This window comes from Trachypithecus francoisi, unplaced genomic scaffold (assembly GCF_009764315.1).
Source record: "Trachypithecus francoisi isolate TF-2019V2 unplaced genomic scaffold, Tfra_2.0 Lachesis_group9, whole genome shotgun sequence".
Taxonomy (NCBI): domain Eukaryota; kingdom Metazoa; phylum Chordata; class Mammalia; order Primates; family Cercopithecidae; genus Trachypithecus; species Trachypithecus francoisi.
In genome coordinates, this window is record NW_022681474.1 from 36,564,503 (window position 1) to 36,588,511 (window position 24,009).

The 24,009-nt window shown below is 53.2% G+C and overlaps 1 protein-coding gene across 3 annotated transcripts; it reads right to left on the bottom strand.

The window, feature by feature from the left end:
- Positions 1-276: 276 nt before the first annotated feature.
- DNAJB12 (DnaJ heat shock protein family (Hsp40) member B12) lies at positions 277-23,077 on the bottom strand. 3 transcript variants are annotated; one of them, XM_033208364.1, is made up of 9 exons: positions 22,609-23,077; positions 11,876-12,053; positions 10,275-10,420; positions 7,891-8,076; positions 7,704-7,783; positions 5,625-5,734; positions 3,965-4,137; positions 3,279-3,376; positions 277-2,059 (listed from the first exon to the last, which is right to left on the bottom strand). In XM_033208364.1, the coding sequence occupies exons 1-9, from the start codon at positions 22,841-22,843 to the stop codon at positions 2,030-2,032; spliced, it is 1,236 nt and encodes a 411-aa protein (XP_033064255.1). In that variant the 5' UTR covers positions 22,844-23,077; the 3' UTR covers positions 277-2,029. The 3 variants fall into 3 exon arrangements, with proteins under 3 accessions (XP_033064255.1, XP_033064257.1, XP_033064256.1); XM_033208366.1 differs by having other exon boundaries at positions 278-2,059; positions 3,231-3,376; XM_033208365.1 differs by having other exon boundaries at positions 282-2,059; positions 3,225-3,376.
- Positions 23,078-24,009: the final 932 nt, after the last annotated feature.

Sequence of the window (24,009 nt, forward strand, 5' to 3'; positions counted from 1 at the left end):
CCAGATGCCCACCCAGGACTGGCGTTGGGGACCACAGGGACCCAGCCTGCTCAAGTCCTGCAGCCCCCCAGCCACCTGAGCACCCCTCTGCCTGGATGGAGTTAGTTCGGGAACAGCAGACCTAAGTGGCTGTTAGCCAGGGTCAGGGGTCAGGGGAAATTCAGGCTCATCATCTAGAACTCCTTGTGGCACAGGCTGGACAGTGTCAGCAGCAGCAGGGGCTTGTGCCCCCAGCCCCCTCCCTTAAGCCTCCCTGCTCAATGCAAACCCACCACGGCCAGTCACATAATAAACATATATTTACACATGTACAATTTGAGAATTCTAATTGAAGGAATACAGCTTCCGGGGGATCCTTTAGGATCTATGTTCTTATTGCACATGGCTCAGCCCGTCTACGGACATCTACCAAGACCAGATGGTCGGGGTGTGGGGGCAGAGCACCGGGGCCACTGTGGGGGGGCACTCTGGCCACATCAGTTCTTATAATCTCTCTGGGCTGAGGTGGCCGCTTCATTGTAGGGTGGGACCTTGTTTAAAAACCAGATTTGACATTTCCTTACCAAACTTCCTTTCCCAGCAAGAATCCTATTTGTTGGGGGACTTTTAAAAAAAGAGCCGAGAGAAACTCTGGGAGGGTGGTTATCACCTCCTGGCTGGCAGCTTGGGGAAGTAAGGCTTTGGAAGACGGTGGGCTCAACGACACACTCACCGCCACAGGAAAACACGGTCATTCCAGAAGGCCCAGTAGAAACTGTGGGAATAAAGAAAATCTCCCTCCTCCCCCCGGCAGCAAGTGCTGTTTTGAGCAAAATCCTCATTCGAAGGTGAGGGTAAGAAAACTATTCTGGTTCAGGTGCATCCCTTGTCCAAGGTACAAGAGGAAGCCTGGTGGTCACATCCATAGCGGGTGAAGAGAGGCACCCATGGGCACTGACTTTTCTTCAGGAGTTGGGGAGGCTGCCCTGGGGTCCCAGCACCACTGCCTGACTCGGAGGAAGAACCTTCTGAAATGCTTGGTGCAGGACTTAGGAAAAACCAGTGGCAATGATGGAGCTGTGCCCTGTGGCACCTATAAGGCAAAGCCCACTGAGGGGCTTAGGGATGGGGAAGTGGTTAGGCAGATCCTGGCCCCCTCTGCAGGCCTTCCCTTCTGTGGGCAGGGAGCGGGAGGGCTCCTGGGCACCAGGACAAAGAGCCCACTGGCGCTGCTCAGAGGGAAGGGGTGGTCTCACCCAAGCAGGTCCCTGTGGTGCCTCTACTGTGACTCAATACTGACCTGGCACCTGCTTCCACGGCCTGCTCCTCTTCAGGTTCACCATTATCCTGAGGCCTTCACGGGTTCACGCTATCATGATTACTGCTGCCATCAAAACCAGGCTGGGGTTTCGGGGGGCCGTGAAAAGCTCTGACGTGACTCTCCTTATGCTGTCAGCTATAGCTAATGTCTAGCAAAAACATCACCAGGGTGCCTTCCCCAAACAGGCCTCATTTTCTAAAACATGGAAGAAATCAGCTCAACAACTTAACCAAATCCCTGCAGAGTTTAAAAAGTAGACTATATATATATATCTTCATATATGTCTATTTACATATAAATAGATATATATACATATACGCGCATCTATAAATTACATTCTATGGAGAGTTCTTTCTTCCTCCTCTCTATCCTTGGCCAGCGCCTTTGGCTTCTCCTGAGAGGTGGCTGGTGGTGGCTCCTGTGAGGGAGGAAAGGCAGCTGGATGCCCCTCCCCCAGCCCTTCCCACTGATATCTGCTGGGAGTTTTACATTCTACTTTCGTTGCCATGGTTTCTGTATCCTAGGAGAGAGCCGATGCGGAGCCTCCGCCAGCCCTGGGAGGGAGGGAGGCAGCCCCCTGGCAGGTTTTGTGTGTGTCCTAAGAGCTTTCTGCATTTACTGGGTGAGAGAGGGCAGCTGCGCAGCGTTCGGCCTCCAATTCCATTTTAATTTTGTTTCTTTGTATGTCTTTCCTCAAATATACAGTCCATCACCTTGGCTCAGTGCATGTCACCAAAAATTCTCCAGGGATTTCATAGTCTGGGGAGGAGAGTGGCAACAGTTAGCTCGGCAGTCAGGCGGCACCAGCTCCTCTAGCTTATGCCACACAAGTAGCCCCCCTTGCCAGTGCGCCACTGCACCGTGCTGCCCGCTCGACCCCCACCAACCCCACCTGCGGTCTGCCCTCCTGCGGCGGCACAGAGGCAGACACAAATGGCCTCTAGGCAGAGTCAGCCGTAGATCCAGGCCGGGAGGACACAGGTAAAGGAGGGGGTGGACAGGGCACCCGCACAGAGAAGAACCTTCACTGCTTCTGCCCACACTTCTCTGGGCTTGGCCGAAGTGGCCACCTCTGGCAAACGCTGGGAACAGAGCCCAGCACCCCCATTCGCCAGGCTGCAGGAGGAGGGAGCCTGCTACGAGCAACTCTCATTTCCCCTCCATCCCTCCTGTGCTGAGCGGCTGCGTCTGACCCTGAACTCGTGACCTTCTGTTCCCTTCCTCAGACCGCAGGCGAGATGCCTGGGCAGGGCCGGATGCCTGTGGTTTCCAGGCTGCCAGGTGTGGTGGCATTAGAGAGAGTGCCTCAGATCCCACCAGAGGGGGGTGGTCAGGGCCCGCGGCCTCTCCTGCCGCCAAGCCTGCCAGCTCCCACCCACCTCGCGGCTGCCTGTTCATCTTGCTCCATTTCCTCCTTGCTGGAGGGATGGAGGAAGAGAAGGGCCCTTGGCCCACCTGTTCCCACATGGTTCTTCCTGGTATCAGGCAGGCAGTGTGCGTGTGGGGCTCTCTTGGGCCCCACAATATGTGATGGCCTGAATACCAGGGCACGGACAATAGTCTGCTGTGCTGGAGAAAGGGCCGTGCTGACCGATGGCTGGAGTGGACCAAGAAGCCCCAGGTGGCCCTCAGCAACAGTTTCGAGTTCGCACTCTGCCTGGCTCTGGGGTCCCCCACACCCCCGGAGGCAGGGAGCGAGAGTGCAGGAGTGGGGGTGGAGAGCGTCGCTAGAGGGCGGAAACCGACCCTGGTTTCCTAGCAGGCCCCACAGCTGCCCGGTCTCTGGAGGCTTGAGGTCAGGCTGGGGACAGGAGTCTTTGCCACAATCACCAGGCTTCCTCCCTTTCTCCCCCTCCCTCCTCTGCCTCATGACCAGGGCCAAAGCTGCCAGGAGTTGCAGGGTGGAGGCAGCCCTGGCTCATACTTGGACCTCGGTGGCGTGGCTGGCCCAGGACTATCCATGCAGGGAGGCCTGCACCTCTGACAGTCGGCTGCAGCTGGGGGTGCTCATCTTCTGTGCTTTGTGGTACATATCTGTGTCGCCAAAGTAGCGGGCCCGGTACAGCAAGCCTTCCTCTGCAAAGCAATGGGACAGGGTTAGCGCACACCCAGTACCTCCTGAAGCCTGCGAGGAAGCCTGCAAGGACTGGAGAAGGAGGAAGGCTGACACAGGCCCGGGGCTTGGGCAGGGCTGGCCTCCCATTACGAAGACCCTGGAGGAGCAGAGACTACAGTCCTTATGTGGGAGAGAGTGACAAAGGTGCCTTTCTCTAGAATGCAGTGAGGCCAGCCAAGGTGAGACCCTGTCATCCTGGTCAGGCCTCCCCAGGGTCCCACAGACAGATCCAGGAGCACAGTCAGGGCGGCCAGGGATCTATCCGCTCCAGTCTGTCTCTACACACTCACCTCCGGCAGCCAACACGCCAGGCTGATGGCAGTGATTTACGGGAACCTGAGGAAACCACCAGGTGGCCCCTGGCTTCCAGCCCCAGGGAAACACAGGAGTGGAGACCAGCTCTTGGCTGGGAGGTGGCTTGGTGCAGGGCAGTGCCAGGGGCCGGGCCCTCAGAGCACAGGGTGAGCAGGGCTCTCTCCTTCCCCTGCTTTCCAGCTTCATCCCCAGTCACCTCCCAAATACAGCCCCCAGGTTTCCCCCACACTCACTCTGCTGCTTCTCCTTCCAGCAGTTGTTCCGGAGGTTGGCGATATAATCATCCTCCACATTCCGCTCGACTGTTTTGAGGCTGGAGCCTGTGTACTCCTCGGAGAAAGTGTCTCCCACATAGTAGACGACACCCAGGTGGTCAGTGACTCGCCTGTGGATGTGGCCCACGGACCTGGCCAGAAATACCAGGTTCAAAGTGGGTGCGGGTTCCCATGCCCAGGACACTCTAGGGGTGATGGGCCCCATGACAGGAGGTGCCGCACTGAACACACGAGTAGTTGGTTCCTTCTCAGACCAGAGTAGGGACTCGCACACTCCCTGAAAGGAGGGTCTGAGGAAAAGGCAGAGTCCTCCCACACACGTGGCCCAGACTACAGGACGCCCTGCTTTTAGACTCCTTGCTTACCACACTGCTGACCTGGGGCCTTTGGGAAGAGGCCCACCCTGGGGAACTGGGGACCTGGGAGGGAATCTGGGCTCCACCTCTGTGCCTCCATTTCCCCATTCACCCCCTAAGCCAATTGTTACTGAAGGCTTGCCTGCCTATCTAGGAGTTTCCAGTGTCGAGTTAAGAGGCTTAGGGACAAAATGACAGGAAAAGCTCCAGGGAGCCGTATTCTCCCAGCTCCAATCACAGGCTCTGTCAGCTGTGGGAAGAGCCTTGACACCCAGACAGGACCAGTGCTCTGGGGACAGCAGTCCCTGCCCTAGTCCTCTGCTCCTCGCATGTCTCCAGTTGCAGAGAAAAGGGCTGGCATCTCGCCACAGGGAGCCTGAGCCAGCGGCCAGGGTCCAGTGGACCGACTCTGCCCCCTGCTGGTTGAGAAGGGTCATTCCAGCTCCCAGCCAGAGGTGGCCACCTTTGGGGAGAGGGGGATCCACCCACTGAAGCTGAGCACCCTGTGTAGCTGACCCTGGGCCAGATGCTGGACATCAATGAGGGGAGCTGACACCCTAACGGGTCACAAAACATCCTCAAGCTCACTCCTGGCAGTTGAGACCAAGCATTCATTAAACAAATATTGTTGAGCATTTCTAATGGACCAGACATATTATATGCATTATTCATTAATTTCCACAGCAGGTGGATGTTATAATTCCCATTTTATAGGTGAGGAAACCAAGGTGACGTAACTTGTTTAGAGTCACACAGCTTCTTAGTGGAGAAGCTGGGATTCTAAGCCATGCTTGCTGTGTCTGACTCTAGTGCCCTGTTCTTTCCATAGCCTCAGGAAGCCCAACCAGAACCGAGGAGCAGAGGTTCTTCGTCAGGGTTGGCAGGGGAGATGGGCAGGAAGGAGTCACAAAGCTGCTGAAATTATATGCAAAACTCTGTGTGGATGTGTGTGCGTGCATGTGTGCATGTATTGTGTGTGTATGTGTGCATGTGTATCACGTGTGTGTACATGTGTGTGCGCATGTGTGCATAGTTCTAGGGAAAAGTTCTGTAGCTCTCGCTGCATTTTCTTAGGGGACCATAATCCTAAAAAGCTTAAGAGTCCTAGTTGAATAGAGAAAGTATATTTTATTGATTCGAAGCCAGGTTTCTGCATTATGATCGTGCACTGGCTGGATCAGGATGCGAAAGAAGGCCCCTAACGGGGCTGAGAATCTAAAGCCCCTTGTCTGCCCATGGCCCAGCCTCACCCATGTACTCACGGTCTTGGGCTCAGACTGTAGGGTGGACTGGAGACCATGAGCTGGCTGAGAGCTGACACGAGGATCAGGATGAGGATAGGCATTAGCTGCACAAACACCCCTAGCCCGCCCTGGAGGGAAGAGCCAATGTCACTCTGCTGGACCTGGGTGGGGTGTGGCGTCAGCCATAATCACCACCAGCTCCCCTAGAACAGTGGACCCTGAGGAGACACGACACCACTCTGCCATTCCCTCCACGAGGCTCCAAAATACAGATGCTCCTTCACCTGACAGCTTTCCCAGATAAAAAGGAGGAAGAGGCAGGTGGATCACGAGCTCAGGAGTTCAAGACCAGCCTGGCCAATCTGGTGAAACCCTGTCTACTAAAAATATAAAAATTAGCCGGGCGTGGTGGTGGGTGCCTGTAGTCCCAGCTACTCAGGAGCCTGAGGCAGAAGAATCGCTTGAACCCAGGAGGCAGAGGTTGCAGTGAGCCAAGACTGTGCCACTGCACTCTGGCCTGGGCGACAGAGCGAGACTCTATCTCAAAAAATTAAAAAAAGAAAACTGAATAAATATTGTCAGAGCTAAAGGAAACCCCTTCTGCCTTGCTGGAATTTAAAATGTTCTGCAATTGTCCACAATATTTTAATTTTAGCCAGCTAGCTGTTCTTTGATCTGTGGCATACAAAATGTGTTTGGAGCATTGGCTAGTTATAATTTTTTTTTTTTTTGACGGAGTCTCGCTCTGTCGCCCAGGCTGGAGTGCAGTGGCTGGATCTCAGCTCACTGCAAGCTCTGCCTCCCGGGTTTACGCCATTCTCCTGCCTCAGCCTCCCGAGTAGCTGGAACTACAGGCGCCTGCCACCTCGCCTGGCTAGTTTTTTTTGTATTTTTTTAGTAGAGATGGGGTTTCACCATGTTAGCCAGGATGGTCTCGATCCCCTGACCTCGTGATCCGCCCGCCTCGGCCTCCCAAAGTGCTGGGATTATAGGCTTGAGCCACCGCGCCTGGCCTGGCTAGTCATAATTTTTATTTAAAAAAATTTTTTTTTTTTTTTTTAAGACAAGAGTCTTGCTCTCTTGCCCAGGCTGGAGTGCAGTGGCATGATCTCGGCTCACTGCAACCTCCGCCTCCCGGGTTCAAGCGATTCTCTTGCCTCAGCCTCCTGAGTAGGGATTAAAGGCACCTGCCACTACGTCCGGCTAATTTTTGTATTTTTAGTAGAGACAGGGTTTCACCATGTTGGCCAGGCTGGTCTCAAATTCCTAACCTCAGGTGATCTGCCCACCTCAGCTTCCCAAATTTTTGTAAATATGTTTTTTAAAGTATATGTTGTCATCCTTTAAAATTCTCTCACTGGCCGAGCGCAGTGGCTCACGCCTGTAATCCCAGCACTTTGGGAGGCCGAGGCGGGTGAATCACCAGAGGTCAGGCGTTCAAGACCAGCCTGGCCAACATGGTGAAACCACGTCTCTACTAAAGATACAAAATTAGCTGGGCGTGATGGCGGGCGCCTGTAATCCCAGTTAGTCCGGAGGCTGAGGCAGGAGAATCGCTTGAACCAGGCAGGCGGAGGTTGCAGTGAGCCGAGATCGCGCCGCTGCACTCCAGCCTGGGCAAGACAGCAAGACTTCGTTTCAATTACAAAAAAAAAAATTCTCTCAAAAACTTGAGAGAAAATAGCTGAGACCCACGGAAAAAAAAAAAAAAGAAAAAGAAAATAAAATTCTCTCACAGAGTGTAACTTTCCATTGCTTAGAGGATGTCACTTTGGCCTTACCAGCAAGCGGCCGGCATGGAAGCCTCACATCACCCTCAAGCCTGGCTGCGGGGGCGTTTTCTGCATTCCATTCCCCAGCCAGACCAGCAAAGCCGCGCTCCCGCTGGCAAAATGGAGCACGGCTCCCTCGTGTAGCGCCCTCTGCTGTCACTCAGCAGAATGCAAGGGAGGCCCAGAGGGCTCCTTGGCTGAGAGTTGTGGGGACTCTGCTGGTCCCAGAATGGACAGTGTGGTAGGGAACTCCCTCCTGCAGGCCCCCTCCCTGGGATGGATCTGGTGCCCTCCCCACGCTGTTCCCGGCGCCTTCCTCACTCACGTCACCCTGGTTGTCCCTGCGGTCCTGCCTTTGCTGGTAGGTATAGCGCATGCGGCCGTTGCTGTAGACGTGGACGTTACCTGGGGGTCAGAGGGGCTGAGTCAGGAGCCGGGGCTGTTGGGAAAGGGAGAGGCTGGCATGCCATCCCCACCATCACCCCCGGGATACCTGGCTGTAGGGAACTTACTAGAAGGGAAGCCGCCGCCAAAGAACATGTTGAAGAGGTCTTCAGGGGAGATGTCGGCCTCAAAGCCGCGGTGGAAATCCCCGTGCCCATGGCCGTGCCGGGCCGCCTGGCTCTTGTCATCGCCGAACTGGTCATACTGCTTCCTCTTCTCTGGGTTGCTGAGTACCGCATATGCTGTGCCAATGGCTGGAGGGGAGGAGGAAAGGTCAGGCCTGAGGATCCTGGGGTGCAGGGGAGGTTCCAATGGCAGCCGAGGGCTCACTTTTCTCAGGTACTCAAGCAGTGCTTTAGGAAGCAGACGTCCTTGGGGTGGGCAGGAAGCTTGGCCAGTGTGGGGAGGGGGCATGCAGGAAGACCCCTCAGTGGATCTGGGCAGCCTGGCTGGGTGGAGGGTAATACAGGATCCTTGCTCTCTTCACGACAATGGTCAAGCTTTGTCGATGTGTCACGCCCCCTAGGAGCGTGGCCTCATTTACTTCTTTTTCTGTTTATTTTATTTTTTGAGGCAGGGCCTCACTCTGTCACCCAAGCTGAGTGCAGTGGAGCAATCATGGCTCACTGCAGTCTCATCGTCCTTTGCTCAAGTGATCCTCCCACCTCAGCCTCCTGAGTAGCTGGGACTACAGGCGTGCACCACCACACCCAGCTAATTTTTTGTATTTTTTGTAGAGATGAGATCTTGCCAAGTTGCCCAGGCTGGTCTCAAACTCCTGGGCTCGAGGGATCCTCCCACCCTTGGCCTCCCAAAGTGCTGGGATTACAGACAGAAGCCACCACACCAGGTCAACTCATTTACCGCTAAGAACAACCCTATCTCCATTTCACCAAAGAGAAAACTGAGGCTCAGCGAAGTGACTGCCTAAGCTCACACAGCTTTAACACGTTACAGAGCTGGGAGTCAAACAAAAGCAGGTGTCTCTTGCTGCAAGTTCTCTCTCCGACTTGATGAAAACCACCAAAAACCTCTTTCCTCATTCTCTCTTGAGGTGCCCCACAGGATGGGCGTCCCTTTCTGGAGGTTCTGTAAATCTGAAGTCATAGTCTGACACGCAGGCCAGACACACAATATCCTTATTGCGAACTGAAAGGCAGCAGGAGCTGCGGGGAAGGGCCAAATCTCAGGGCGCTATGGAGACTCCTCCACTCCTGGTGATATGGCCAGGGTGAGTCCCCCACTCTTGGGGGTCCAGGCCCCAACCACTATTTCCTACCTGGGCCTGGAGCCTCTCACCAGGGCCCCCTGGCCAGGACGGCTGTGCCCTGAAGGATCCCAGCTCTGAGCTTCTCAGTCTCCCACTCTCTCTCCTCAAGCTGCCACTGTCTCCGAGGAGTGGTTCCAAGCCACATCTGATTCCCATCCTGAAACCCCTGGGAATAAGGAGGGCAAATCTTCTCCTCTATCAGTTCTGACCAGGCCTCAAGGCCAGAGCTGGCCTCTCAGTACAGTGGGAGCAGGTTGCAGGCAGAGGCTGGGGCTGGAGAAACATTCAACAGGGCTACCTTGCCTCCCTCCACTCCCACTCTCCTTCTCCTCTGGGGCTCCTGGGACACTGCACACCAGGTCTCGGAGTCTGCTCTGCCACAGGCTCTCCAGCTGGCTATGGTTGTGGGTGCAGCACAGCACGCACCCCGCCCAGGCCAGTGGGGGCTAGTCACCATGCTGTTTCCCAAGGAGGTGGATGAAGCGAGAATGAGAGAAGGAAGGAGGACATGGTGGGAATGAGAGAAGGCAGTGATGTTTGGGGCAATGAGAAATTGCAGTGCACAGAGTCAGTACACATGAACGCCTGACAGGTTAAAAGAAAATGTAATGAATAAAGGGCAGCTTACGATTTCAGCCAGAAATGAAGCACCCCTCCCTGAGCCAGTGGGCCCTGAAGCCAGAGACTGCCATGTCCCCACTGCAGGCCCCAGGTGTACAGGTATGGCGGGGGAGCTGGCTGTGGCTGCTGGTATTGAGGCGGCCATCAGGCCTGGGGCCCCTGACCTGGGGCTACCCTGCCCCTCAGCAGGGAAACAGTTACCCCAGTGGGCAGCTATGAGACTCCAAGACAGGGGAGTACACACGGTGAGTCGCTCAGTCACTGAGAATCCTTGGAGAAGCTACTAGAACTTTCTCGCCTCAGTTCTACTACTGTAACCCCAGGAAATGCAGAGGAAGCGGGGGCAGGAATGCTGCTATTTGAGCTCTGACAAACTCTACATAGCTGGAGGTGGCTACTAGAACCTTTTCCCCAGGAAGCAGCTCCCAAGCCTGGGCAACTTGGGCCTAAGGCCACTTCCTCCTGCACCCCACTTCCTGGGAAAGCTATCTTGGTCCCTTACTCCCTGCCACGGACAGGAGATGAACACACCAAAGTGCTAGGAAAGCAGGGCCGGCTTACCTTTGAAAGCTTCAGTGGCACCAGGCGCGTGGTTCTTGTCTGGGTGGAATTTGAGGGCCAGTTTGCGGTAGGCCTTCTTCAGGTCCTCATCCGAGGCCCCTCTGCTCACCCCCAGGATCTCATAGTAATCTTTACATTGCTTGACCCTGGGGAGGGAGGAGAGCGTGGTAGGGGGTGCTCTACATGGGTCTGTGTGAGGGGAGCGAGGAACAGGCCGTGTGGGGCGCACAGCTCTAGGCAGGCTGCGGGGGACCAACAGGGCAAGGCTGACAGCTCCTTGGGTCAGTTGTGTGACATCAGGGACAAGGGAGCCACAGTGAACGCCAAATGTGATGCAGAGCTGGGCAGGACCACGGGAAACAGAAGAACACTGTCTGGACTCTTGGATTTAGGAGGGCAGCTGTGGGGTTCGCCAGGCCAATATCTATCTCCCCCTGTTCTGCTGACAGTTTCCCCATGGGAGGAGCTCAGGAGGACTGTCGGTGTCCATCACCCAGGGTGGTGTCCCAAGCTCAGCCAACCGACTCTCCTTGCAATCTGTGTTTTTTTTTTAATTTTTAAAAGTTTTAAAAATTTTAAATATTTAAAGATAGAGACAGGGTCTTCTAATTGCCCAGGCTGGTCTCAAACTCCTGGGCTCAAGGGATCCTTGTGCCTCGGCCCCCAAAGTGCTAGGATGATAGGCATGAGCCACCATGCCCAGCCCAATCTGAGTCTTGAGTGGGTAACATGAAGGCCAGAGGTGGCAGGTGACTGTTCACCCCAAGCACAGGGCCTAAAGAGACCCTAGTTCTCTTTCACCAATTCTTCCTCTCCACGCCCCTGGAGACCTCCTGGTTCTTGGCCCGTTTCTAGGCCTTCCCAATCCCTCATACATCAGTTTCTATTGCCTACAACGGACCTTGCCGAGTCAGCGAAGTACAGATCTGGCCTACACTTTTATAACAGCAGTCATGCTCTGTCTCACACAGGCGGCCTCGGTCCTGAAGCTTGCCAGGAGCTGTGGGCATGACCCTGGGGGATTCCCAAGGCCAGCTGCTGGGAGACCTGGGGAGAAATGGGAGCTGGGAACGTCTAAGCCTGAGGAGCCTTGGCTGGGTGGTCTCTGACCTGGTAGCCAGCTGCTCTGCACGGGGCCTGCTCACAGTCATCGGGCAGTAACTCTGCCTCTGGTCTCCATTCTACCCCACACAGGCTCTGATCTAAAAGGGTTTTTGTTGGGTGCTGGGCTGTGGGTTGGGGTAGAACCTGGAGGGGGAGACAAGGCTCCATCTCTGTTGACAAACAGAGCTGTGTAAAGACGCCTGGGGCCTGCCTGGCCAGTGGCAGAGGAAGCCGGCAGAGTCAGCTTTTCTAGCCTCTGCTGTGGGTCATCTTGGTGGGAGGGGTGGTGAAGCCCCAGTTCCCACACTGTATTCCTGGGCCTTGAGGGAAAGAAGGAGAGGTCCTGGTGAACCTGGACACTTGGACCTTCTCCATCCACCAAGCCCCTCCCAGGGCCCTGTGCAGCCCACAGGCAGATGGGAGGTGGAGGGCATGCTCCAGGAAGCCTCTAGATGTCCCCAATCTCCCCAGGCTCTGGTCCCTGCCCACCCGTCTACCTTTTCACAGCTGCAACCTGTTCTGCAGTGTAGCCTTTGGTGCTCTCTCCTCCAGCTTCACCGTTGGCCGAGGGGGCACCGGTCCCACCTGCTTTCCTGTGGGTGGCATGGGTTGTGTCTGTGGGTGGGGGCTGGTCACCGGCAGTCTGTGGTTTCTGGTTGAGGGACTCGATCAGGGCTGTGCAAGGCAAGGAAACCATTCAGGGCTCCTGCTCCAGCAGGCTGCGTGCCTTGCCGAGCGGCCTGCTGCTTCCCACTTGCTTCCCCTCCCAGCAAAGCCACCAGCTCCTGCCCTGATTAGGCCTGTGGGTGCTGGGGGAGGCAGTCATCTACTCTCTTGAAAGCCACAGTCCTTAAGAGTAGGCAGGATAGGCTGGACGCAGTGGTTCATGCCTGTAATCCCAGCATTTTGGGAGGCTGAGGCGGGCAGATCACCTGAGGTCAGGAGTTTGAGACCAGCCTGGCCAATTTGGTGAAACCCCATCTGCATTAAAAATACAAAACTTAGGCCAGGCGCGGTGGCTCACGCCTGTAATCCCAGTACTTTGGGAGGCCGAGGCGGGTGGATCACGAGGTCAGGAGATCGAGACCATCCTTGCTAACACAGTGAAACCCTGTCTCTACTAAAAATACAAAAAATTAGCCGGGCGCCTGTAGTCCCAGCTACTTGGGAGGCTGGGGCAGGAGAATGGCGTGAACCCAGGAGGCGGAGCTTGCAGTGAGCGGAGATCACGCCACTGCACTCCAGCCTGGGCGACAGAGGGAGACTCCGTCTCAAAAAAAAAAAAAAAAATACAAAAATTAGCCAGATGTGGTGGTGGGTGCCTGTAATCCCAGCTACTAGGAAGGCAGAGGTTGCAGTGAGCCAAGATGGCGCCACTGCAGTCCAGCCTGGGTGACAGAGTGAGACTCTGTCTCAAAAAAAAAAAAAAAAAAAAAAAGGGCCGGGCGCGGTGGCTCAAGCCTGTAATCCCAGCACTTTGGGAGGCCGAGACGGGCGGATCACGAGGTCAGGAGATCGAGACCATCCTGGCTAACACGGTGAAACCCCGTCTCTACTAAAATATACAAAAAATTAGCCGGGAGAGATGGCGGGCGCCTGTAGTCCCAGCTACTCGGGAGGCTGAGGCGAGAGAATGGCGTAAACCCGGGAGGCCCGGGAGGCGGAGCTTGCAGTGAGCTGAGATCCGGCCACTGGACTCCAGCCTGGGCGACAGAGCGAGACTCCGTCTCAAAAAAAAAAAAAAAAAAAAAAAAAATCGGGGCGCAGTGGTTCACGCCTGTAATCCCAGCACTTTGGGAGGCTGAGGCAGGTGGATCACCTGAGGTCAGGAGACCAGCCTGGCCAACATGGTGAAATTCCATCTCTGCTAAAAATACAAAAAAAAAAAAACCCCCAAAAAACCAAAAAACATTTAGCTGAAGATAGTGGTGGGCGCCTGTAATCCCAGCTACTCAAGAGACTTGAGAGGCTGAGGCATGAGAATTGCTTGAACCTAGGAGGTGGAGGTTGTAGTTAGCAAGATTGTGCCACTGCACTCCAGTCTGGGCGACAGAGCAAGGCTCTGTCTCAAAAAAAAAAAAAGTAGGCAGGATAGAGGTCTTTTTCTTTTTACATGAACAAAATTATGTTAATAAAAATTGACAGAAAATCTACATAATTCATGGATAAATCTGTAGTAATTGCCTTATTTTTCAGATAGTATACTTATACATATATTTCTTTTCTTAATAAATTCAGGCAGAATTCTGATATTCTGATAGTCTTCCAAAAGCACACTTGGTTTTATTAATAAACCCTATAGTACTTTATTTAGAATTATTTTTTGTTTGTTTGCTTGTTTGAGATACAGTCTCACTCTGTTGCCCAGGCTGGAATGCAGTGGTGCAATCTCAGCTCACTGCAACCTCTGCCTCCCAGGTTTAAGCGATTCTCATGCCTCAGCCTCCTGAGTAGCTGGTACTATAGGCACGTGCCACCATGTCTGGCTAATTTTTTTTTTTTTGACACGGAGTCTTGCTTTGTTGCCCAGGCTGGAGTGCAGTGGCATGATCTTAGCTTACTGCAACCTCTGCCTCCTAGGCTCAAGCAATTCTCCTGCCTCGGCCTCCCTAGTAGCTGGGATTACAGGCTCCCAGTACCATGCCCAGCTAATTTTTGTATTTTAGTAGAGATGGGTTATCACCATGTTGGCCAGGCTAGTCTTGAACTCCTCACCTCAAGCAATCCACCCATCTCGGCCTCCCGAAGTGCTGGGATTACAGGCGTGAGCCACCGTACACGGCCTAATTTTTGTATTTTTAGTAGAGATGGGGTTTCACCATGTTGGCCAGGCTGGTCTCCAACTCCTGACCTCAAGTGATCTGCTCCCCCTCGGCTTCCCAAAGTGCTGGGATTACAGGCATGAGCCACCATGCCCTACTAGAGTTCATTTAATACTGCTTTAATTGCCATTTCTTTTAATGTATTTGGTTTTACTCTGCTTTTTGCTTTTATGAATCTAACTTATGAATCCATTTTTTTCTACTGAACTCATTCAAATCTGCAAATATGTTTGCATTGCATCACATTTTGAATAAGTAAAATATTCAGTCCACAGCACTATGCCCTATTTTTACCATTTTTTTTTTTTTTTTTTTTTGAGATGGAGTCTTACTCTGTTGCCCAGGCTTGAATGCAATGGCAAGATCTCGGCTCACTGCAACCTCTGCCTCCTCGGTTCAAGCGATTCTCCTGCCTCAGCCTCCCAAGTAGCTGGAATTACAGGTGCACACCACCACGCTGGCTAATTGCATTTTTAGTAGAGACAAGCTTTCACCATGTTGGCCAGGCTGGTTTCGAACTCCTGACCTCATGTGATCCACCCGCCTCGGCCTCCCAAAGTGCTGGGATTACAGGCGTGAGCCACTGCACCCGGTCAACCCTTCAGATTTTTAAGATCTCAAAGTAGTGAGTTTAACAGACTTGGCATGTTGAGTGCCAAGAAGGGCAAAGTACCCTGCAAAGGGGACCCCGCTTAGCAGGACCATCTGTTTCAGGTGGGATCAGTCAAGAAGGTTTCCTGGAGGCCTTTGCTTAGCTGTAAAGAGGAATGGGGGAAATGAGTTTGCCCAAGGGGGACAGGGATGGTATGAGACCAAAAGAAATATCTGCTGTGCTCACTACTTGCTATTTTTCACATTTTTCAAATGGTTGGGCATGTCAAATGGCCTCTTCAGTGTCTGGAGTCTATACAGGACATTGACTATCACCCTTGGCAGCATCATGGTTATTGAAAACCAAGCCCGGCCAGGTGCGGTGGCTCAGACCTGTAATCCCAGCCCTTTGGGAGGCCGAGGCAGGTGGATCACAAGGTCAGGAGTTCAAGACCAGCCTGGCCAACATGGTGAAACTCCATCTCTACTAAAATACAAAAATTAGCCGAGCATGGTAGTGGGCGCCTGTAATCCCAGCTACTTGGGAGGCTGAGGCAGGATCGCTTGAACCTGGGAGGCGGAGGTTGTAGTAAGCTGAAATCATGCCCTTGTACTCCAGCCTGGGCAACAGAACGAGACTCCATCTCAAAAAATCAAAAATAAAAACGAAAAAAACCAAGTCCACTGGTCGTGGTGGCTCACACCTATAATCCCAGCACTTTGGGAGGCTGAGGCTGGTGGATCACCTGAGGTCAAGAGTTTGAGACCAGCTTGGCCAGCATGGTGAAACCCCGTCTCTACTAAAAATACAAAAATTAGCCAGCGTGGTGGCAGGCGCCTGTAATCCCGGCTACTTGGGAGGCTGAGGCAGGAGAATTGCTTGAACCTGGGAGGCAGAGGTTGCAGTGAGCTGAGATCACGCCACTGCACTCCAGCCTGGGCAACAGAGTGAGACTCTGTCTCAAAAAAACAAAAACAAGCAAAAATAAGCCTGTGGTTCCTGCAGATTAAATAAGGAAGGGCCCAAGTCTCTGGCAGCAGGTCCCTATGTCCATTTATTCCAGGCACAAAACCAGCTCTCAGAAACCCGTCAGGCCTGGGCCCCAGTGCCCTGGGTAGTAAAATCCTAAAGCCTCTGACAAGCTGACCAGCTGGGAAAACAGGCATCTGGATCACTGCAGGGATCCAGCATCCCTCTGTGCTGAGGAGGGACAGCAGCACATCCCAGAACGGTCCTCTGCTTCCTTCAAACACACCAGGTGCCTGCTGGCCTGAAGGCGCCCGCTGGGTGCCACACCCACCAGTGCAATGCACTGAGGTCTGACCCAAGGGGCTGAGAGCCAGTCTCACTGGGAACAGAGCATGGGGCTCCAGTGGAGCACTGCTGCCCTGGGCTGCTGCTGCCACACTGCGAGCTTGTGTGATCTTGCTGAGTCTTCAATTGGGAAATCCAAACACTGGAGCTCACAGCCGGGGCTGCTCTGAATAAGGGTCCTGCAGCAAACCCTGACAGGGTGCTTGGGGAGGAGTAATAGCAACAATTATTTTTCTTACCCAGTGATGTGTGTCAGGTAGGTACCTTCACAGTGATCTGCATGTATTAGTTCATTTAACTGCCACAGCAGCCTCCACTGTAAGAAGAGGGCACTGTGGCAGACTGCTGCCATGACCACACAGCTGGTTAGGAGGCAGAGAGGGCTTTGAACCCCAGGACGTCCAGAGGGGCCTTTGAACCCCAGGATGTCCAGCTCCAGGATCCATGCTCTTAACTATGCTGCTATCCTGGGCCACACATGTCTGATGGGGTAGGGGTGGGGATCGGGGACAGAGATCCAAGCAAAAGCATAGAAGAGACATTAAATTCAGAAAGGCCCAGATTCAAATCTCAGCTCTGCCATTCCTAGCAGTGTGACCCTGGCTGATCTGTGAAATCTCTCTGAACCCGGTTTCCTCACCGTCGTGGTGGAGAATGAAATGAGATAATGTGTATAAGCACCTGGTGCAGACTCTGACAAAGAGTGAAGGTTCAAGGCTGATGAAGTGTCTGGCCACGGAAGTGGGCTGGCCAGGGAGCTGAGGCGACCTGTGGTGGGGGGTGGGGAGGAGGAGGGCTGGGTCGGGGGGGAGTTCTGAGGCTCAGGAAGGCAAAGGCTCAGTGCTCAGCAGGCTCTGGACCCAGAAGTAACCATGAGATTTCAGGCCATCCCAGATACCAGGTCCATGCCAGCTACCAAGGGAATGGCAAGAGAAACCAAAAGATGAAGAGATACTGGTCAGGACGCGGCAGGAGCAGGAGGCAATATGCTGTTTCCTAGAGCTTTTCAAGAAGCTCTTTATTTCAGTTCCTCTGGAAGCTCCAGTGGCCCAGGCTGAGCCTGGCAGATCCTAAGGGCAAAATAACCAGTTATTCAACTGCCAGAGATGAGCAGGAGCACTGGCCAGGAGATAGGACAGGCTCTCTCTCGTACCTCTCAGAGAAGATTCTGGAAGCTTTTCAGGGCAGTTACAGGGAATCAGCCACTCTAATTTCCCTACAGTACAGAGAGAGAGCCCAAAGGAGAATGGGGGTGCCCTGGGTCACATGGAAGTCTTCTGCTTGAGTTGGAAATTCAAGATTTCTGGTTGCTGGCAAGTAGGGTCTCTCTTCTGGCCTGGGGGATGTGACAGCTTCATGCTTACATCCCTCATGGCACAGAGGCTGACAAGCAATGTCACAAAAGGAGACAGAACAGCTTAATGTTACCTTGGTTCTGTCTCTTCTCAGTAAAGCTGGCAGAACTAGAAAAGGAAGGGAATTCGGTAGAAGAGAACAGAGCTGGGGTGGAGAGGCACCTGAGGTGGAGCTGAGAGGATTCCTATAGCCAAAGCCACTGAATCCAGACTAGAGAGTTGACTTGGCTGGGCGGTGGTTCACACCTGTCATCTCAGCACCTTGGGAGGCCAAGGCAGGAGGATGGATTGAGCCCAAGAGTCCAAGACCAGCCTGGGCAACACAGGAAGACCCTGTTTTTATAAAAATAAAACAATTAGCCAGGTGTGGTGGCACATGCCTGTGGTCCCAACTGTTTGGGAGGCTAAGGTGGGAGGATCACTTGGGTCCAGAAGGTTGAGGCTGCAGTGAGCTGTGATTGCATCACTGCATTCCAGCCTGGGCAACAGAGCGAGACCCTGTCTCAAAAAAAAAAAAAAAGTTAGACTCCCCGACAGGTTCAAACCTAGCTCTGCCACTTGCTAGAAGAGTCATCTTGGACAAGGTAACTTAGCTCATCTGTGCAAAACTCCATCTCCGTCATACAGGCTCAAAGAGGAAATGAGTGAATGCCAGCAAAAAACTCAGCCCAATGCCCAGCAAATATACAGTGTTGTCTCTGACTGTGACTTTGTTAGTAGGTGAGTAGCTGAGTTTCTGGGCTCTGTGTACCTATGGCGCTTACAGTGAGTCAGAAACGGGCCTGGGATTGGAGATGGACGGTTCTGGGTCTTTGCTGGCTAGCCACGGGGCCTGGCCAGGTTATCTGGTTCCTCAGTGGAGAGAAGACCCCTACTCTCATGGGAGTGCTCTGAGGGCTAAATAAGATTCTGTGAAATACAGTGAATGGAAGAGGGCTGAGTGCACGGTGGGGCTCATGAAGGTTGACTGACTTGAAGGGAACAACCCCACCCCGGACCTTACCAACACCAGAATCTCTCTCACTCCTGGACTCTGAATGCAGAATCCCTCAGCAGCCCATCTCCTTTTCCTGTGGGCTGGCTTTCCCAGCTTGGCCTTCCTGACTTAGCCCAGAGCCAGCCATTTCACAGAACGTCTGGTAGCCTGAGCTGCAAGGAACCTCAGGATCATTGCAGCCAATCCTCTCTTTGTATGCTGGGGAAACTGAGGCCTACAAATGCTCTCATGAGCTCCCTGGGAAACCTGGCACCTTCCACATTTGTTACAAAGCCTTAGTCAAAGCCAATGGCTACCAGGCTGCCAGCTGCTGGATAAAACTCCCAGAAAGGGACTGACTGACTGGCTCCACCATCTCTAGTCTGTGACCTCCCAGCTTAGGGCTACTGCTCTGCAGTTTAACTCAGTGCCTCCTCGTCCCACCTCCTGCAGCAGGAGTTTCAAGTCCCCTCACATCCTTTTTGTTGCAAAGGCCAACAGTGTGAGGTCTCTCACCCTTTCAAGGTTGCTCTGAGCCTCCCCTTTCTGCCCTTCCACCTCTCCAAGACCATCCTCTGCCCATGTTCTCGATCCTTCCCTTTTCATCTCTCAACTTGTCCTTTTCCCATGTGGTGCCTGCGGCATCACACAGAGCTGCTCGCCACCTGCTGCCACACCTCTCCACGGCTACCTGGCTGCTGCCCTCTCCAGGGACTGCCTCTTCTTGTTGCTCCATCTCACTCTGTGGCTTCCTCTGCCTTTGCCTGTGGGCTTGCCAGTGTGCCTGCAGCAACTTTCTCTCCATGGTCTATACTTTCCCACAGTGACCTCAGCCATGCACAACTCCAGTGAGCTCCAGGGAACAGACGATACCACACTTTCACCTGTAACCTGGAGTGCTCTCCTGAGTTCCAGGCTGGCAGCTCCTTTGGCCTGTCCCGCTGGCACTTCCCACTCTGCTCATCTCTTCCCATCCCAGTTCTTCAGCCTGGTTTCTTCCTGGTCACAGGGGCTTCAATTCTCATCCCCCGGCATCCCATCGGATTCTCTTCTGCAGCCCTCTCTCACACAGGCCTGGTGCCTCTTTTCCAGGGACCTTAGCCTTATCCATACTGCCTTGTCCCAGGCCCTCAGAATAGCCAACCTGCTCAAGGCAATTCTCTCTCATTGGCTTCCTACCTTGAGTCTCTCTTACCTCTCATTAACCCTTCATGCTGTTCTCTTTTAACAACAGCACCCTTACCTTATTCCTGCTATCAGAAACCTCAACGATTTCCCCACTAACTACAGAATAAGGTGAAAATATCTTGGTCTGGTAGAAAAAGATTTTTATGATCTGGTCCCATTTTATTTTCTAAGTTTAATCCTCTCTGTATACAAATTACCACCTCCACTGCCTTTAAATCTTGCTACACTTTGATCTCTTCCCCCGAATCTTACAACTTTCAGCTCCCCTGTCTTCTCCTAGGATGCCTTTCCTCAAGTCTCACACCTTCCTCCAAACCGCAGTTCAAATGCTAACTCCTGTCGTCCCCAAAGCATTCCCTTGCTGTGAGATAACATTATTTTTATGCACTTGCTACAGCATTCACTACACTGCTTATAATTTAATGTTCAGGAGATTATCGTCCACACCTCCTCCCCACCATCAGACTGTGAACCCATGGATGATGGGGGCTGATTTTTTCATGCCCGTCCTTAAGCCCTCAGCATCAAACCCTGGGCTTATTTTTTGTTTAATCACAGTTCTGCCTTGTACCATTTATTTCTGTAAGTTTGTCTCTGTCACTAGATTATAAGTTCTTTTGAGGTGAGGGATCACATTTTACCAATCTTGCCAGCACCAAGCAGAGGACTTTGCAAACAAAACAAAACATAAATGATCTTCAACAAAAGTCTGGTGCATTGAATGAGCATCTGGGATAAGCCTAAACCCAAAGCAATAGACTGCCACCTAATATATCTGTATTACTCCCTCTGGGGAGGCAGGGAGCCCAGTGGGTACCCCTGCCCTCTATTTTTGAAGTAAGATCTTTCCCTGTCCCAGACCTAAACTAATCCCAGGTCCTTGTCAGCTCAGTGGAGGGCTGCAGATGATCAAGTTTACACAGATGCATAAGGCGTCTAGTCTCATAGTCTTTGAAGAAAAGCACAAATATGACAAATATGCAGGCAGGTGATTCTTCTGTCTCAGCAAATTCCAGAGCCCGAGCCCCAGAGAGGACACTCCTTCGAGCTCCTGAACTGGTGCAGGGGGCCTGCTGACAGAAAGATCCCCACAGGCCCTGTGGCCCATTCTTTCTTGGCTGCCAGGTCCTGAGCCCGCAGCAGCATCTGTGTCAGGCAGAATTCTGACAGCTGGAGGGCCCACGCCCCACCACAGAATACGAATTAATTAATTGGAAAGCTCCTTGAGCAGGTTACCTCAGGTGTCCTGGCAAATACAGCCCGAAACCCTTTCCAAGGGTAGGCAAACAGGCCAAAGATCAACCTGCAAGAGTCTGGAGGGAGGAAAGTTCAGCAGTCCAGGCTACCTCTTCCACCAGCCTCCTGCTTTTTCAGTCTCATCAGGGGGCAGGGCCGGTTAGGAGGCTGACTGCTGTTCCTCAATTTCATTTCACTTCTTTCTTTCTTTCTTTGTTTTTGAGACAGAGTCTCGCTCTGTCACCCAGGCTGGAGTGCAGTGGCTGGATCTCAGTGAGCTGCAAGCTCCGCCTCCCAGGTTTACGCCATTCTCTCGCCTCAGCCTCCCGAGTAGCTGGGACTACAGGCGCCCGCCACCACGCCCAGCTAGTTTTTTGGATTTTTTTTTAGTAGAGATGGGGTTTTACCGTGTTAGCCAGGATGGTCTCGATCTCCTGACCTCGTGATCCGCCCGTCTTGGCCTCCCAAAGTGCTGGGATTACAGGCTTAAGCCACCACGCCCGGCCGAATCATTTCTTTTCTTTCATAAACATTTACAGAGTCACAGAACTTCCCACTTTCTAGCTGTGTCATCTTGGGTATCCCTTACCTCAGAGATTTTCCTCACCCATAGAATAAAGATAATGATCTTTGCTCTGCCTCCCTGACTGGCAGGCTCAAGTGAGAAGGCACAGGGGAAGGAGCTTCCTAAACTGCAAAGCCCTGTGGGTATTATTGCCAATCACATTATCTGCGCCAACCCTCTAATCTTCCCGAAGAGGAAACCCAAGCTCAGGAAGGTCACGTGGTAGCCGTCAGGATGAGATTTGGGCCTTCGGAGTACCTGTTATTCCCTGACGGTTTACTAAGTGGCGATCACAAGCACCACCCGGTGTCTTTCTCCCCTCTAGCTTGGATTAAGAAAAACTCCTTGGAAAACTTAGGTTAAAGAAAAAAGAAAGGGTTCCCGGGTGAAGCGAGGTGATGAGTTGTAAAGCCAGCCTCACTCTTCCCTCCCTGGCTCAGGAGCCTCCTGTCCAGGGTCACTCAGCAGCCTCGGCGTCCACATAGCCGGCTGCCGCTGGACTCTTCCGGGCGATGGAGGGCTGGGGGTGGCTGAGGTCAATACCTCCCACCAGGCCACACACTCCGAATTTCATCATCCGGAGGAGTGAGCCGCCCGGCCTCAGGACAGACCGTCGGAGGCGGCGGACTAGGGTGGGTGTAAAGGCCGGCTCGCATTTTGGGAGGGTGGTCCCTGACCCTCAGCCCGAGACGTGAAAGGCAGTGAAGATACGGAAGCGCCTTTCCCTGGCGCCCGAAGGACGGAAGTCTCTCCCTGTCTAGCGCCCATTCTCTCCCTCAAAGGAGTTATGTTTATTTTCCTGAACTATGATATTTCTCAGGCCGGCGACTGGCCTGGGCCACCGAACGGCCCCTTGGGAAAAGTAGTTCGAGTTCACTTCTAGGTAAGTTCCCTTCGTCCCGGCTGCCTGCGCGTTTCATTCTCGGAGACCTCAAATCCCAGCGGATTCCGCGAGCACCCCGAAAGCTGAAGTCCCAGGCGCCCGAGTCTCCAGATGGCTCGCCTCCTGCAGAGGAGCGCGAGGGAAAAACTACGCCTCCCAGCAGCCACCGCGCGCCTCAGTGCGCAGGCGTAGCCGCGCCTCGCCACCCCTCCCCCTCCTCCAACTGCTCCAGTCGGTCCGTTCCCGTGTTCCCCCCATCAGTTCTAATGTCCCCAGTCTCTCCGACACCTCACACTCACCGCGAACTCGCGGCGTCGGGTATAGCCGCTGTGCCTTCTCCAGGAAGCGGAGCGCCCGGTCGGGCTGGTTGCTCTGGATGGCCTTGAGGGCGATGCTGATACAGCGCTCAGCTTCATCCTTGTTGGATTCCATGGCGGAACCAGAGCGCGGAACCAGGGAGGGGGAGGCCGGGCGAGCGAAGGGCTGCGCCACCCGCCGGCGCGTCGCGGACAGGCGGGCGCGGAGTGATGACATTCACCCTCCGCCCCCTCCTTTCCCGAGACTTGAGCGAGGGTGGAAGCGCTACCGTATGTCTTCTAAGAAAGGGACGGCTGGCTTAGGTGTCAATAATGGCCGAGATTCCATGTTCCGGAGGTCTTAGAGTTGAGGATGCACCAAACCCTCTAATCTTCCCGAGGAGGAAACCCAAGCTCAGGAAGGTCACGTGGTAGCCGTCAGGCTGAGACTGGGGCCTTCGGAGTGCCTGTTATTCCCAGACGGTTTACTAAGTGGTGATCTATATACGTAACGTAACTATATAGGTTTCAGACGAAGGTTATTTATTTATTCACTGAACAGATATTGAGTGCCCACTGTTTGTCAGGCATGGTTTTACGGTTTTATGGGATACAGTGGTGAACAAAACAAAGCACCTGCTCTCATGGAGCTTACATTCCACTGTGTGTAGGGTTAGGGTAGCTCTGCAGATATATTCAGAAAGTGATAAAAGCTATGAAGAAAAATTATGGAAAACACAAGGATAGAGAGTGGGAGGTGCTATTTTAAATAGCGCGATTAAAGAAACCTCTCAGAAGCTGTCATTAACAGGTACCAGAATTCAGGAACGGTAACAGGTAGATGTGACTGTCTGGAGGAAGGGCAGTCAGGCCGAAGGAACAGCAAGTGCAAAGGCTCTGAAAAGGGAATTTTCTTGGTGAATTATAACAGGATCAAGAAGGCGAATACACTCTAGGGAGCATAAAGAGTCTACTACAGGCCGGGCGCGGTGGCTCACGCCTGTAATCCACACTTTGGGAGGCTGATGCGGGCGGATCACTTGAGGTCGGGAGTTCGAGACCAGCCTGACCAACATGGAGAAACCCCATCTCTACTAAAAATACAAAATTAGCCGGGCATGGTGGCACATGCCTGTAATCCCAGCTACTCGGGAGGCTGAGGCAGGAGAAACACTTGAACCCGGGAGGAGGAGGTTGTGGTTAGCCAAGATCGCGCCATTGCACTCCAGCCTGGGCAACAAGAGTGAAAGTCCATCTAAAAAAAAAAAAAAAGAAGAAGAAGAAGAAAGAAAACGATTCTACTACAGAATGTAATCCAGTTCTATCATTATCCCGTTCTTTGAGGGCTACCACTCCAGTGAAAGCAATCTTGTGAAGGTTGCCAGTTACTTCCACATTGCCAAA